This window comes from Trichechus manatus, unplaced genomic scaffold, assembly GCF_000243295.1.
Source record: "Trichechus manatus latirostris isolate Lorelei unplaced genomic scaffold, TriManLat1.0 scaffold00017, whole genome shotgun sequence".
NCBI lineage: Eukaryota > Metazoa > Chordata > Mammalia > Sirenia > Trichechidae > Trichechus > Trichechus manatus.
The window spans coordinates 17,527,309-17,540,340 of NW_004443953.1; the positions used below are offsets into that span (position 1 = coordinate 17,527,309).

Sequence of the window (13,032 nt, forward strand, 5' to 3'; positions counted from 1 at the left end):
ATTGCTAGAGATGCCTACTTATCAGCTAAAGTGAATAACTTCAGCCTGATAAGTTTAAGATATACTGGACCCCTAAATCCAGGTATCAGACATCCATTGCCAGCTGTGGTAGACAGCAAGAACATCAGTGCCATAAGCTTGATCTCCGGCAAGGTTTCTTTCTCAACCTCAGCAGTACTGACATTTTGGACCAGATAATTCTCTGTTGCGGTGATTGTCCTGTGCATTGCAGGATGTTTAGCAGCATCAGTGGCCTCTACTCACTAGCTGCCAGTAGCAACCCCTCACCCCCAACCACTCACCCAGTCAAGACAACCAAAAATGTCTCCAGACATTTCCAAATGTCTCCTCAGGGGCAAAATTGCCCCCCATTGAGAACCACTGGTTCAGGAAGAGATGAAAGAGTTTCCTGCTTGCTTTCAGGTGGATGGCTTTGCTCCAGCACATGTTGGCTATCAGTTGTGATTTCAGTTTAGTTCCATTCAGTTTAGCTGGAGTTTGTGATGTTGAGTGTTTTCATCAGTTTCTTTACCATTGTAGATATTTTAATAAGAAATGTAGAACAGCTATTTGAGGGACTATCAACTCGGTGCCATTTTAACCTGAGTCTGTGAGTTCTTTAATCATCTTATTTAATGAAAGTGTGTAATTAATATTCTAAAGCATAGGTATTTGGCAGTGCACATATTCTTGGCAGAAGGACATTTTTTTGTGTAGACAAATTGATTTTAAAGAAGTGTCTTGAGATTCAGTCCCGGAGAGATGTACACATTCTTCCCCTCATTAAGGATATCATGTAGCCTTTCAGTCTCTATTCCTAGGAGGCAAATTTCCTTCCTTTATGGGGCTAGATTTTCAGGACTTTCAGGCCAAATATCCTATTCATTGTCATTGGTTCTTCTAGTTTCAACCCGTTGCTGTCCAGTTGATTCCGACTCATAGTGATCCTATAGGACAGAGTAGAACTGCCGCATAGGGTTTCCAAGGAGCAGCTGGTGGATTCAAACTGCTGACCTTTTGGTTAGCAGCCCAGCTCTTAACCACTGCACCACCTGGGCTCCTCTTCTAGTTTACTCTGATCTATATTGGACTTTGAAATTTTTTTTAACATTTGAAAAGAAATTGGAAAAGTTCGAAACAGAGAAAGGGCCAGTGGTAGTGCCAAGAGTTGGTGGGGTAGAGACTCCCAGTGATTCCATATTTAGTTCTGCTTTCCTTCTGAATTACGTTTTTTTTGCCCCCTTGCAGTTAGGCAGTACCGTGGGGTTCTGGCCAATAAATGAGGAGCAGATGTGATATGTATCATTTCCAGGCTGAAGTACTTAATTTCTGGTGCTGTCTTCCCCTGCCAGGAAGGCCAAGTAGACCAAAGTGAACCTTGTGTTTCAATGATGTCACTACAGTATGAGGGAGCTTCTGTAGCTTGGATCCCTGAAGAACGGCATGGAGCAGAGCTCCTCACTGACTCTCAATGGTATGTAATGTGAGTGAGAAATAAACGTTAGTGATGTTAAGCCACGGGGAATTTAAGGTTATTTTGTCACTGTAGAATGACTGCGTCTATCTTGCCTAATACAGGTAGCTTGGATGAGCATCAGCCGCTTGCAGCCTCCATTAGGCCCTTCAAAGCCTTCCCAAGTAAGCATGCAATTGAAATAATTAGGGTGTACTGCCTGTGCAAACATAACTTCTAGACATATCCCTTACCATGCCTTCCCTTCCAATCAGTTTGCCACTCCTGATCTTCTCCTATGTAGAAATTCCAGAATTGCTGCTGGAAAAAGTAGAGGACACATACCTACATGCTTTTTACTCATCAAATAATCTATTAAGTACCTTCTGTGCACTGGGATGGTGCTAGACTCGGAGATGCAGTGATGAATAGGAAATGGTCTCTGCGCTTGAGGAACTTCAGTCTTAACAGTAAGGCAGAAATATAAACATTTATTTGTCCTTTAAAGCCTCTCTTGAAGAAATTTGGCCTCTTTCTGCTTTTATTTTTCTGGAACAGGAGAATCAAAGTTCTGTCTTCATCAGAAAGCATAGAGTTTAAATTAAATTTACATCTCAACTCTGCATCCTATTACCTGTGTAGCCTTCAATTAACCTCTCTTTAATTTCCCAAGTTCATATTGTTATTTCCTCATTTATAATATGGAAATAATAATGCCTCCCTTTCAGAGGAATTTCTAAGAATTAGAAGCAATGTCTATAAAGGTCCTAGAACAATGCATGCTAGAACAATAAATGCTAAAATTGTTCTCAAAAACTGCTCTGAATCCTGTCTTCATCCTTACAAAAGTGTTCCAGGAACTCATTATGATCATTTAGTATGTAGTGAACACTTTGAAATGTATTGTGCTGTGTTAAGGCACATCTGAAATATGTTTATGGAAATTTATTTCTACTCAGTACTAGAAAAGGTGTCTCAGACATTACTAGGAGCAGTAAAAATTCATACAACCATTTTGGGAATCCATTTGGCAGTTGATAAGGAGAACCATAAAAATTTTTATAGAGTGGGAAATCTGTCTAGAGGAAAAATTCTAAATACAGAAAGAAAAAAAACCATGTGTGCAAAGATGTTGAACTGAGTTATATAATAACAAAAACTTGAAAGCTATTTAAATGTTCAATAATAGAGAAATGGATAAACCATGCTTTATTAATTAATATGATGTAAAAATGGCAAAACTGCATAATGATAGAGAAAAAAGAGGATTAAAATTAATAGAAAATTAAGATTATGTAAAACATAATGCTAGAAAAAATATTGGAAGGAAATACAACAAAAAGATAATAGTTGTTACATTAAGACAGTGGGGTTGTGGGTATTTAATTATTTCTTGCTTTCATAATCAAAACATGCATTTACTATTGAAAAAAAAGTTATCTACATGACATTAAGCATTCATTAAAACCCACAGGAGTGTACAGCACAAAGGGCGAACCATAATGTGAACTATGGACTTTAGTTAATAATAATGTATTAACACTGGTTCATCAGTTGTAACAAATGTACCACACTGAAACCAAAACCAAACTCGTTGCTGTCCAGTTGATTCCGACTCATAACGACCCTATGCAAAATGTTAGTAATAGGAGAAACTGTGTGCAGCGGGTAGGGGTAAATGGGAACTATGTACTTTCTGCACAATTTTTCTGTAAAGCTAAAACTGCTCTAACAAATTAAAGTCTGTTAAAAAAAAAAAAAAGGTATCCTTTTAGATATTCCTCCTGACCAAAAGATATTGAGAAGGGGTGCTACGATAATAGAAGTAAGCAGGCTGGGAACAAGCAAGCAGGTCTTCGGCAATGACCCTTTATTGGGGCAAAACTTCTGGGCTAAATTTACTCTGAATCCCTACAGTGTCCATCAGAAGAAACCCAGAGGTGATAAAACACTAACAGGAGAAAGTGCTAGCATAGAATCACAGGTTTCCAATTGTTTGTAGTGGTCTAATAGTCTTTGGGGTGGGGCACAGAGCGTTGAAGAACAGTGATGGGACACTGGATGGTTTTGGGCTTTGGGGAATCCAGTCTTTGCATATGGCTCTTGTTCAAAACAAATTCCTAGAATATCTTCCTTCTTGTTATCCTTCAAGGTTTATCCATCTGAGGTTTCAGCTCAGATGTCACCTCCTCAAAGAGAAGTTCTCTCAACATTCTGACTAGAGTCACCCCCAGTCCTGTCCCTACTAGTTACTTTGCTGAGTTTATTTGCTTAGTGGTGGTTCTTCTTATCACCTCAAACTATCAGTTTCATTTGTTTACTTGTTCTGCCTTCTCTCCTACCCCGAACTACAATGTAAATTTTACGAAGGCAGGAACCCTGACCATCTTGTTCACTTCTAAATTTCAGCCTGTTACACAGTGTCTAGAATGGGAATTCCAGAACACTTAATTGTGCTCATGAGGAACCTGTACACAGACCAAGAGGCAGTCGTTCAGACAGAACAAGGGGATAGTGCATGGTTTAAAGACAGGAAAAGTGTGTGTCAGGGTTGTGTCCTTTCACCATACTTATTCAATCTGTATGATGAGCAAATAATCTGAAAAGCTGGACTATATGAAGAAGAACTCGGCATCAGGATTGGAGGAAGACTTATCAACAACCTGCATTATGCAGATGACACAACCTTGCTTGCTGAAAGTGAAGAGGACTTGAAGCACTTACTGGTGAAGATCAAAGACCAAAGCCTTCAGTATGGATTACATCTCAACATAAAGAAAACAAAAATCCTCGCAACTGGACCAATAAGCAACATCATGATAAATGGAGAAAACACTGAAGTTGTCAAGGATTTCATTTTACTTGAATCCACAATCAACGCCCATGGAAGCAGCAGTCAAGAAAGCAAACGACACATTGCATTGGGCCAATGTGCTGCAAAAGACCTCTTTAAAGTATTAAAAAAGCAAAGATGTCACTTTAAGGACTAAAGCGTGTCTGACCCAAGCCAGGGTGTTTTCAATCACCTCATATGCATGCAAAAACTGGACAATGAAGACCGAAGAAGAACTGATGCCTTAAATTATGGTGTTGACGAAGAATATTGAATATACCATGGACTGCCAGAAGAATGAACAAATCTGTCTTGGAAGAAGTACAGCCAGAATGCTCCTTAGAAGCATGGATGGTGAGACTTCACCTCCCATACTTTGGACATGTTATCAGGAGGGATCAGTCCTTGGAGAAGAACATCATGCTTGGCCACATAGAGGGTCAGAGAAAAAGAGGAAGACCCTCCATGAGGTGGATTGACACAGTGGCTGCAACAATGGGTTCAAGCATAACAAGGGTCGTGAGGATGGCACAGGACCAGGCAGTATTTCGTTCTATTATACACAGGGTTGCTATGAGTTGGAACTGACTCAGCGGCACCTAACAACAACACAGTGTCTGGTACTTAATGGGTACTTGATCAATATTGTTGGCGGTCTATAAATATTGTTGGTGCTCAATAGACAGTTGTTGAATGAAAGATGAAATAACACATGAGCACCAAGTATGTGTGTGGTTGATCTAGTGTACAGAGATTTGCCCAGGCTAAATGTGAACTATTTGGGAATCCTGCCATTCTACTCCATCCTTCCCTCTCTCTTAATTAATATGAATCTCTCATATCTCACCAAATTCAATCCTAAAAGTTTATTTGAGTGTTACTTCTTGAATACTTCAAAGCCAGATAAGAAAATATACTCTTTAAATATTTACTTTAAAAAAACCCTGAAACATCATATTTTAAATTAATTTTTTTGGAGATGATTTCTCATGGGGAAATGACTTCCTTCTTTGGTCAATACATTTCATTCTTCTTTCTCTCTCCCTCTTTTTTTTTTGAACATTTTATTGTGGTTTAGGTGAAAGTTTACAGAGCAAATTAGTTTCCCATTCAACAATTTATACACAGCTTGTTTCCTGACATTGGTTGAAAACCCCTAAATGTGTCAGCACTCTCCCCTCTTCCTCCCTGGGTTCCCCTTGTCCATTTGCCCAGCTTTCCTGCCCCTACCTTCCTTCTGAATTTGCTTTTGGGCAAATGCCGCCCTTTAGGGCTCCCATAGTTGATTGTTCTCAGGTGTGCACTCCTCACTGGTGTTATTGTTCATTTTATAGGCCTGTCTATTGTATGACTCTAATGTGATCTCCAGGAATGATTTCAGTTCCAAGTCTGAAGGGTGTCTAAGGGCCATAGTCTCGGGGGTTCCACGAGTCTCTATCAGACAGTAAATCTGGTCCTTATTTATGAGTTTGAATTCTGTTCTCCTTTTCGCCCTCACTCTGTCCTCTCATGTTTTTAAAGAAAGCAGTATCGCTCCTTAGATGCGAGGATGGCAAGACTTTGTCTCACATACTTTGGACATGTTATTAGGAGGGACCAGTAGTTGGAGAAGGACATCATGCTTGATAAAGTAGAGGGTCAGCGAAAAAGAGGAAGACCCTGAACGAGATGAATTGACACAGTGGCTACAACCATGGGCTCAAACATAGCAAAGATTGTGAGGATGGTGCAGGAATGGGCAGCGTTTTGTTCTGTTGTACATAGGGTTGCTATGAGTCATAACTGATCTGTCGGCACCTAACAACAACAGTCTTGCAATATCCCCATGACCTAATTGAAATGTCTTTGGCAACTAATAACCTCTCCTTGTTTTAATGACCATTATTTTTTAAAGAAGATAGATAATTATATTAAGCTTTGTTTTCTTTACCCGGACAAGCACAATTGTTTTAGGGATATGGGGGAAAGAGATATTTGCTAATATCATGGCAAATGCAGAACCTACAGACAAAGGTATGTAATTTGTAAAATAGCTGAGTGGGCAAAATTCTGATTTTCAGTTGCCCTAGGCACTTCAGCGCACTTCTGATAATGATTTTCTTTGGGCAAGTAGTTATACTGATAGAAATCACATCCATGCATAAAGAGTGAGCTTAATTATACATAACTACATACCTAACATGAGGCTTCATATTTTTACATATACTTTCCTGTTACAAGAATGAGACATTAAATTCTGTTTTCACAAAAGTAGTGTATGTCACCCTCAGAGCACAAGAGTTGGATCGTGTGAGTTGCCCATTTGCACTATCTCTTGCCTTTCCCTCTTTTCCTTTTGGGAATTGTTTTCATTACATGGTGAGTCCAGAGGGGGTTAAGAGATTTGCACTGAATCTTTCACAGTCTCATCTGGTCCCTGCTGTGACTCCAAGGACAGGCAAATGGATAAAAGCAGTTTTTTAGGGTTTTGGATGAGGTCAGTGGCAGAGCAAAATTAACTGGTCCTAATGATAATGACGTATCTTTACATCCTCAACTCATTTATACTGAGCCCAGTCATTTGAGCTCATATAATAAGAGCAGCCAACATAATTTCAGTGCTAATGTATGCTCCAGGCACCGTGCTAAATGCTTTACATGTATTATTTAATCTTCACAATCCTGTAAGGTAGGAATCAAATTCCTACTTTACAGATGGGAAAACTAAGGAACAGAAAGATTTGTTAACTTACCAAACCAAAACCAGTTGCCATGGAGCTGACTCCAGCTCATGGCAACCCCATGTGTGTCATAGTAGAACTGTTCTCCATAGGGTTTTCTGGATATAGATTGCCAGGCCTTTCTTCTGAGGCAACTTTGAGTGGACTCAAACCTACAACCTTTTGGTCAGCAGCTGAGCATGTTAACAGTTTGCACCACCCAGGGACTCCTAACTTGCAAAAGGCCCCAGTTAATAAGTTAACAAACCGAGGATTCAAACCTGGGCAGTCAGAGCCCTCACTCCTAGCCACTGTGTCATACAGCACTCCTGGTGCATCTTGGGCTTGACAGCAGGGTTCCCTTGTAAAAGAGTCAGGATTAAACCCAATAAAAATACACACTCAAGCTCCTACATGGCTGGGGTGAGTGGGGGAGTCTGAGCTAAGGTCAGGCACTGGGTCTGGAGGTAGAGGCTCTCCAACCAGGAAGGAAAATGCAAAAGGCAAGGACCATCTCCTTCTGGGCTCCCATTTGTTATGTGGTCGGTGAGAGGAAATAGGAGGAAGGGACATCTCCAAGCAGGCTTCCAAAGGAGTCAGGTCATTCTTTATGCCCTTGCTCGCTGGTTCTGTGCCCGTTTTCTTGAGGGCCCATAACTGCTACATCCTCTTCAGAACTGCCCTCTCTTGAGAAAACCACTTCTCCAGAGCTTAACTCTCCAGAATTCCTCTCCCCTGAGTGTAACTAACTGATTTCAGCTGAGTGTTAGATGGTGGAAGGATGAAATCAGGGCTTCAAACCCTACTGAGAATTTTCATTTCCACCGCAGGTATACTGAATCAGAATCTACATTTTAATAAGATCCCAGGTGACCCTTATGTATAATAAATTTTGAGAACCACTGCTCTACCAGTGGTTCTCAGAAGTGGTCCCTAACCAGCAGCATTAGCATTGCCTGGAAACTTGTTAGAAATGCAAATTATCAGCAGGGGTTGAACTGGAACATACCGGTTAAAAGCCCTGACTGAAATGAATAGACAATAAGATGAGAATAAGTCCTCTCCCCACAATTCCCTAATCCTCCCGAGAACATAGCAATATCTACATTTCTGAAAGAAGTGGTTTTAATGCAAATGACTCCCCTAGTGAGGGAGACATTTCTGAACAGGGAGGGGTATTGATGGATTCTACCAGAAATTGAGAGGCTCAACCACCCGTGTCCTAGGGATTGGTTGTGGTAATCTGGGAGCAGGGCTTCAAACCAGTCGGAAATGGTTCAGTAATTGATGACATAAACAAGGACAGTGTAAATTCATGTTTCAGGAACTAGAGCTTCACATCTGTAGGTGGCATCTTTGGGAATCATTTTGTGGACCTGAAGTCCTGTACCCTTCTTGTTATCAAGAAGTAGCGTGCTGCTCCAAATTATGCTTCTGGTCATCAGAACCCTCTGGCATTTCCCACAGACATTAGCAATGTTTACTACATTGCACCTGAATAATTATACCTCTAATTAAGCAAAAAATATTTTCTGGTGATTTTCATCCTAAAGCATAGTCTTCTTTTCAAAACTGGCTTCATTTAATGATAGTGACAGTTTGCAGTTGAGTCATAGGAAGGATTTGTTAGGACATGTTTAAATGGAATCCAGGAAATGTCATATGAATAAAAAGAACAAAAAGCTTGAAGACTGAATTTAAGACAAGGGGCTATAAGGTATTGACTGAGATCATGGCCAGGGATACTCTTCCACTCCCCACCACATTCTTATCTTCTTGTTTGACCCCTTTTTTATGTCACTAATAAGGCCATACAGTGCATGATATCAGTGTCCTTCTGAATGAGGAAAAAAATTAGCCTACCCTGAAAATACTGCCCCATTTTGTCTCTTGACCCCAAAACTACCACCCAGATCCCACCATGACATTTTTAAGTTAGACTAATTTAAAAGAGGCATTATTAAATTAAACTAATCCAAGGACAACCAGAATAGGTTTGTTTTAATTTTCTATTATTTATTTCATTTTAATTACAGCCACTTGGGGCCAGTGACTATTTGGAACTGTCAAGGAATTTTGATACAGTATTTTTACGAAACATTCCACAGTTTACCCTAGCAAAGAGGACTCAAGCTCGAAGATTCATAACACTCATCGATACCTTTTACAATTTCAAGGTGAGGATGTAGTATATTTTCCCAAAACTAAATATTCTGGACTCTGGAGCCAGATTGCCTAGGCCAGAATCTGGCTCTATCATTTACTTCACTTATGTGTGCTTCAGTTTCCTCATCTGTGAACTGGGGATAATAATAGTATTTACTTCATAGGGTTGTTGTCTGCATAAAGCATTTAAAACAATACTTGCTACAAGCTGAATACTATATAAGTACTATTATTATTACTAGTGTTATGGATTGAATTGTGTCCCCCAAAAATGTGTGTCTTCTTGGCTAGGCCATGATTCCCAGTATTGTGTGGTTGTCCTCCATTTTGTGATATGATATAATTACCTATGTGTTGTAAATCCTAACCTCTGTGATGTTAATGAGGCAGGATTAGAGGCAGTTATGTTAATGAGGCAGGACACAATCTACAGGATTACGTTGTATCTTGAGTGAATCTCTTTTGAGATATAAAAGAGGGAAGCGAGCAGAGAGAAGCGAGCAGAGAGAAGACACACCTTACTACCAAGCAAGAAGAGCCAGGAGTGGAGCGCATCTTCTGGACTCAGGGTCCCTAAGCTGAGAAGCTCCTAAACCCAGGGGAATATTGATGACAAGGACCTTCCCCCAGAGCCAGCAGAGAGAGAAAGAGTTCTCCTGGGGCTGGCACCCTGAATTTGGACTTATAGCCTCCTAAACTGTGAGAGAGTATACTTCTGTTAAAGCTGTCCACTTGTGGTATTTCTGTTGTAGCAACACTAGATAACTAATACAGCTAGTAATAGTAGTTGGTATAGTAAAAGTCCCATCACAAAACAGTCTGATATACCAACAATTCCATCATTCTGCCGGACAGATCATGTGCTCCATCTATGACAATGTACAACACAGTGCCTTGTCTAGTGTGAGTGTCCAATAAATACTTAAGCATCAGTAAATGATTGACTGATTGAATAATGAATGAACAAATGAATGAATGACAAAAGGACCCTCCTCAGTATTGGAGCTCTCTCTCCCTATGACCCAGACACTCCAGTGACTAGTATTATAGCATCTCGTTGCTTGGCTATTTTATCCAAAGATCTCTGTTTTAGAATGAATTGCAGAGCCATTGCGCATGCATCAGAGGCAGTATTTCCCGGTGGTTAGGGAGTGGGTCCTGGGGTCAGGCTGTCTACTCAGAATATGTGCTTAACCTCTCTGAGCTTAAATTTTCTTCTCTACAAAAGGGGAATAATAATAGTACCTATCTCATAAGGTGGAAACCCTGGTGGCACAGTAATTAGGAGCTATGGCTGCTAACAAAAAGGTTGGCAGTTCGAATCTATCAAGTCCTCCTTGGAAACCCTATGGGGCAGTTCTATCCTGTCTTCTAGGGTTGCTATGAGTCGGAACCAACTCGACGGCAAGGGGTTTGGTTTTGGGTTTTTATCGCATAAGTTTAAGTAAGTTTGTAAAGCACTTAGAATGTTATCTGGCATATACTAAACTCCCAATAAAGATGAGCCACTATTAATAGTTTCTATAAATACATATTTAAAGTGAAAGTATAATTTCACATTAAAAAACTCAACTCGTTGCTGTCAAGTGGATTCCAAGTCATAGTGACCCTATAGGACAGAGTAGAACTGCCCCATAGGGTCTCCAAGGAGCGGCCGACCTTTTGGTTAGCAGCCAAGCTCTTAACCACTGAGTTAATTTAAATATTATTTTAATGTTATATACAAATTTTCTCCCTGTTCCTTGTATAGAGATAGAGCAATGGTTCTAAAATTTGAAGGGACTTTGGGGAGAGGGAATTAGTAACAGAATCTGCTGGGGGGAGAGAAGAGAGTTTCATGTTTCCTTTGTTCATTCTGCTCCACAGTAACTGTGCGGGGTCCAGAGTGACAGGAGAGAGGCTGGAGGTGGGCACTCTGTTTTTAAAGGATGCTTGTGCTTCAAGAGGAGCCCTGGTGGCACAGTGGTTAAGAGCTGTGGCTGCTAACCAAAAGGTTGGCAGTTTGAATCCCCCAGCCACTCCTTGGAAACCCTATGGGGCAGTTCTACTCTGAACTGTAGGGTGGCTGTGAGTCAGAATCTACTCGATGGCAATGGGTTTGGTCTTGGGGTTTTAGTGCTTCAAGAAGAAAACGGCAGAGGGACATTAATAGGTGGTTCTTAGAGTGAAGAATTGATAACCTTTATTTTTTTAATTTCAGCTAGGAATACCATAAAGTTTTTGACCACCATCTCTCAGTCCTACCCCCTAATCCTATCTCATCCCCATTTTTCACCTTTTAATTAAAGGAAAAAGAGATTTATCTGGCAATATGATAGAATACCTGAACTACTTTCCTTACATTTGCTTTAACTAAGTCACACATTTTGAATTTATGCTCTTTTATAAAGAAGTAGTTGAAATTGTCTATTTTAGAAATTGGGAACATTAAACAGACATTATTCTAGAATGTACTCATGGAAATTTGTGAAATAATGGGTATTTCCATCCAAATAATGAAAAAAATATCATTTTTGATTAGAAGAGCTTATAAGAGGAGATATCAGTCTTGAAGGAAGAATCGCCAGAATGTTCCTTAGAAGCAAGGATGGTGAGACTTCATCTCACTTACTTTGGACATGTCATCAGGAATGACCAATCTCTGGAGATGGACATCATGCTTGGTCAGGGTCAGCAAAAAAGAGAAAGACCCTCAATGAGATGGACTGACATGGTGGCTGCAACAATGGGCTTAAACATAGTACAGGACTGGGCCGTGTTTTGTACTGTTATATATAAGGTCACTGTGAGTTGGAGCTGACTTGATGGCACCTAACAACAACAATGAAAAAGAAGGTAGAAGGTCATTTAGGTATGGAAAAGCTAGTCCCAAATGTCAATAGGTTATTTTAAAGAATTGATGTTTTAGTTAAATAATGATTTTAAAAGGATAGCTGTGAAACATGAAAACAAAATCAGGACTGTAAACATCAAGAGGAGTATGTTATGTATTTAAGCTAACGGACATAAAATTTATAAAAGATAAAAGCCATTTTCAGTATGTGGTCACATATGCACACTCAAATACTTAATGTAGTCAAGAAATATTAATGTAAATCCTAGTCTTTTTGAAGACTGTCCTGGCGGGACGCTGATATGTAAGTGTGGTTTCTGGAAACACAGGTATAATTACGGTAGCAATGCACTGAACTTAGCAGTCCCCTATGCAGCAGCAAAGTGGTAACCTCTCTCTGGTGCATCTGGGAACACCTCTGGAACAGAGACTGGCTCCAGACACCCAGGGATAAGTGTCAACATCAGGGTATAATGGAAAGAGCACTGGACTTAGAATCGGAAGATTAGGTTGACATCCTGGGCTGAGACCTCTCCAGGCTGAAGTTTCCCAGTAAAACTTTTGTTCCCTACTTCACAGGATGGTCTAAGATGTGTGGAAATATTTTGAAAAGTGCTATGCAGTTAAAAATCTCATTTTAAAGAGACACAAACTACTAGATCTTTTTAAAGCAAAGATCAACAGATTTTTATTTTGTGAAAGATTTGTTCTTCAACTTGTGCAATGTAAGGAGCAGCACCATTTGCTCACTTTCCTCTGTTTCAGGTGCGCATGATTTGCTCTGCATTGACTCCTCTATCAAGCCTATTTCTGCATCAACATCATGACAGTGAGTTGGAGCAAAGCAGAATACTGATGGATGATTTGGGGCTGAGCCAGGTAGGCGATATTAACATAATCTCTTTTTATTATAAAACAGCTTAATTGGTTTGGGTCTGATACATGGCTACATTTTGCAGAAGGAATACAGTATATATTTAACCACTGGTTACTGCTTTCTTCTAAGGCCATTGTAGCAGACTTATCATTCTCAATATCACTAAATGTA

The 13,032-nt window shown here is 40.0% G+C and overlaps 1 protein-coding gene across 1 annotated transcript in view; it reads left to right on the forward strand.

The window, feature by feature from the left end:
- Positions 1 to 13,032, forward strand: part of AFG1L (AFG1 like ATPase) — a 237,281-nt gene that overhangs the window by 220,408 nt on the left and 3,841 nt on the right. The window contains exons 11-12 of the mRNA XM_004372445.2: positions 9,022 to 9,162; positions 12,750 to 12,863. Of these exons, the coding sequence (XP_004372502.1) occupies positions 9,022 to 9,162; positions 12,750 to 12,863 (255 nt within the window). The remainder of the gene's footprint in view (positions 1 to 9,021; positions 9,163 to 12,749; positions 12,864 to 13,032) is intronic.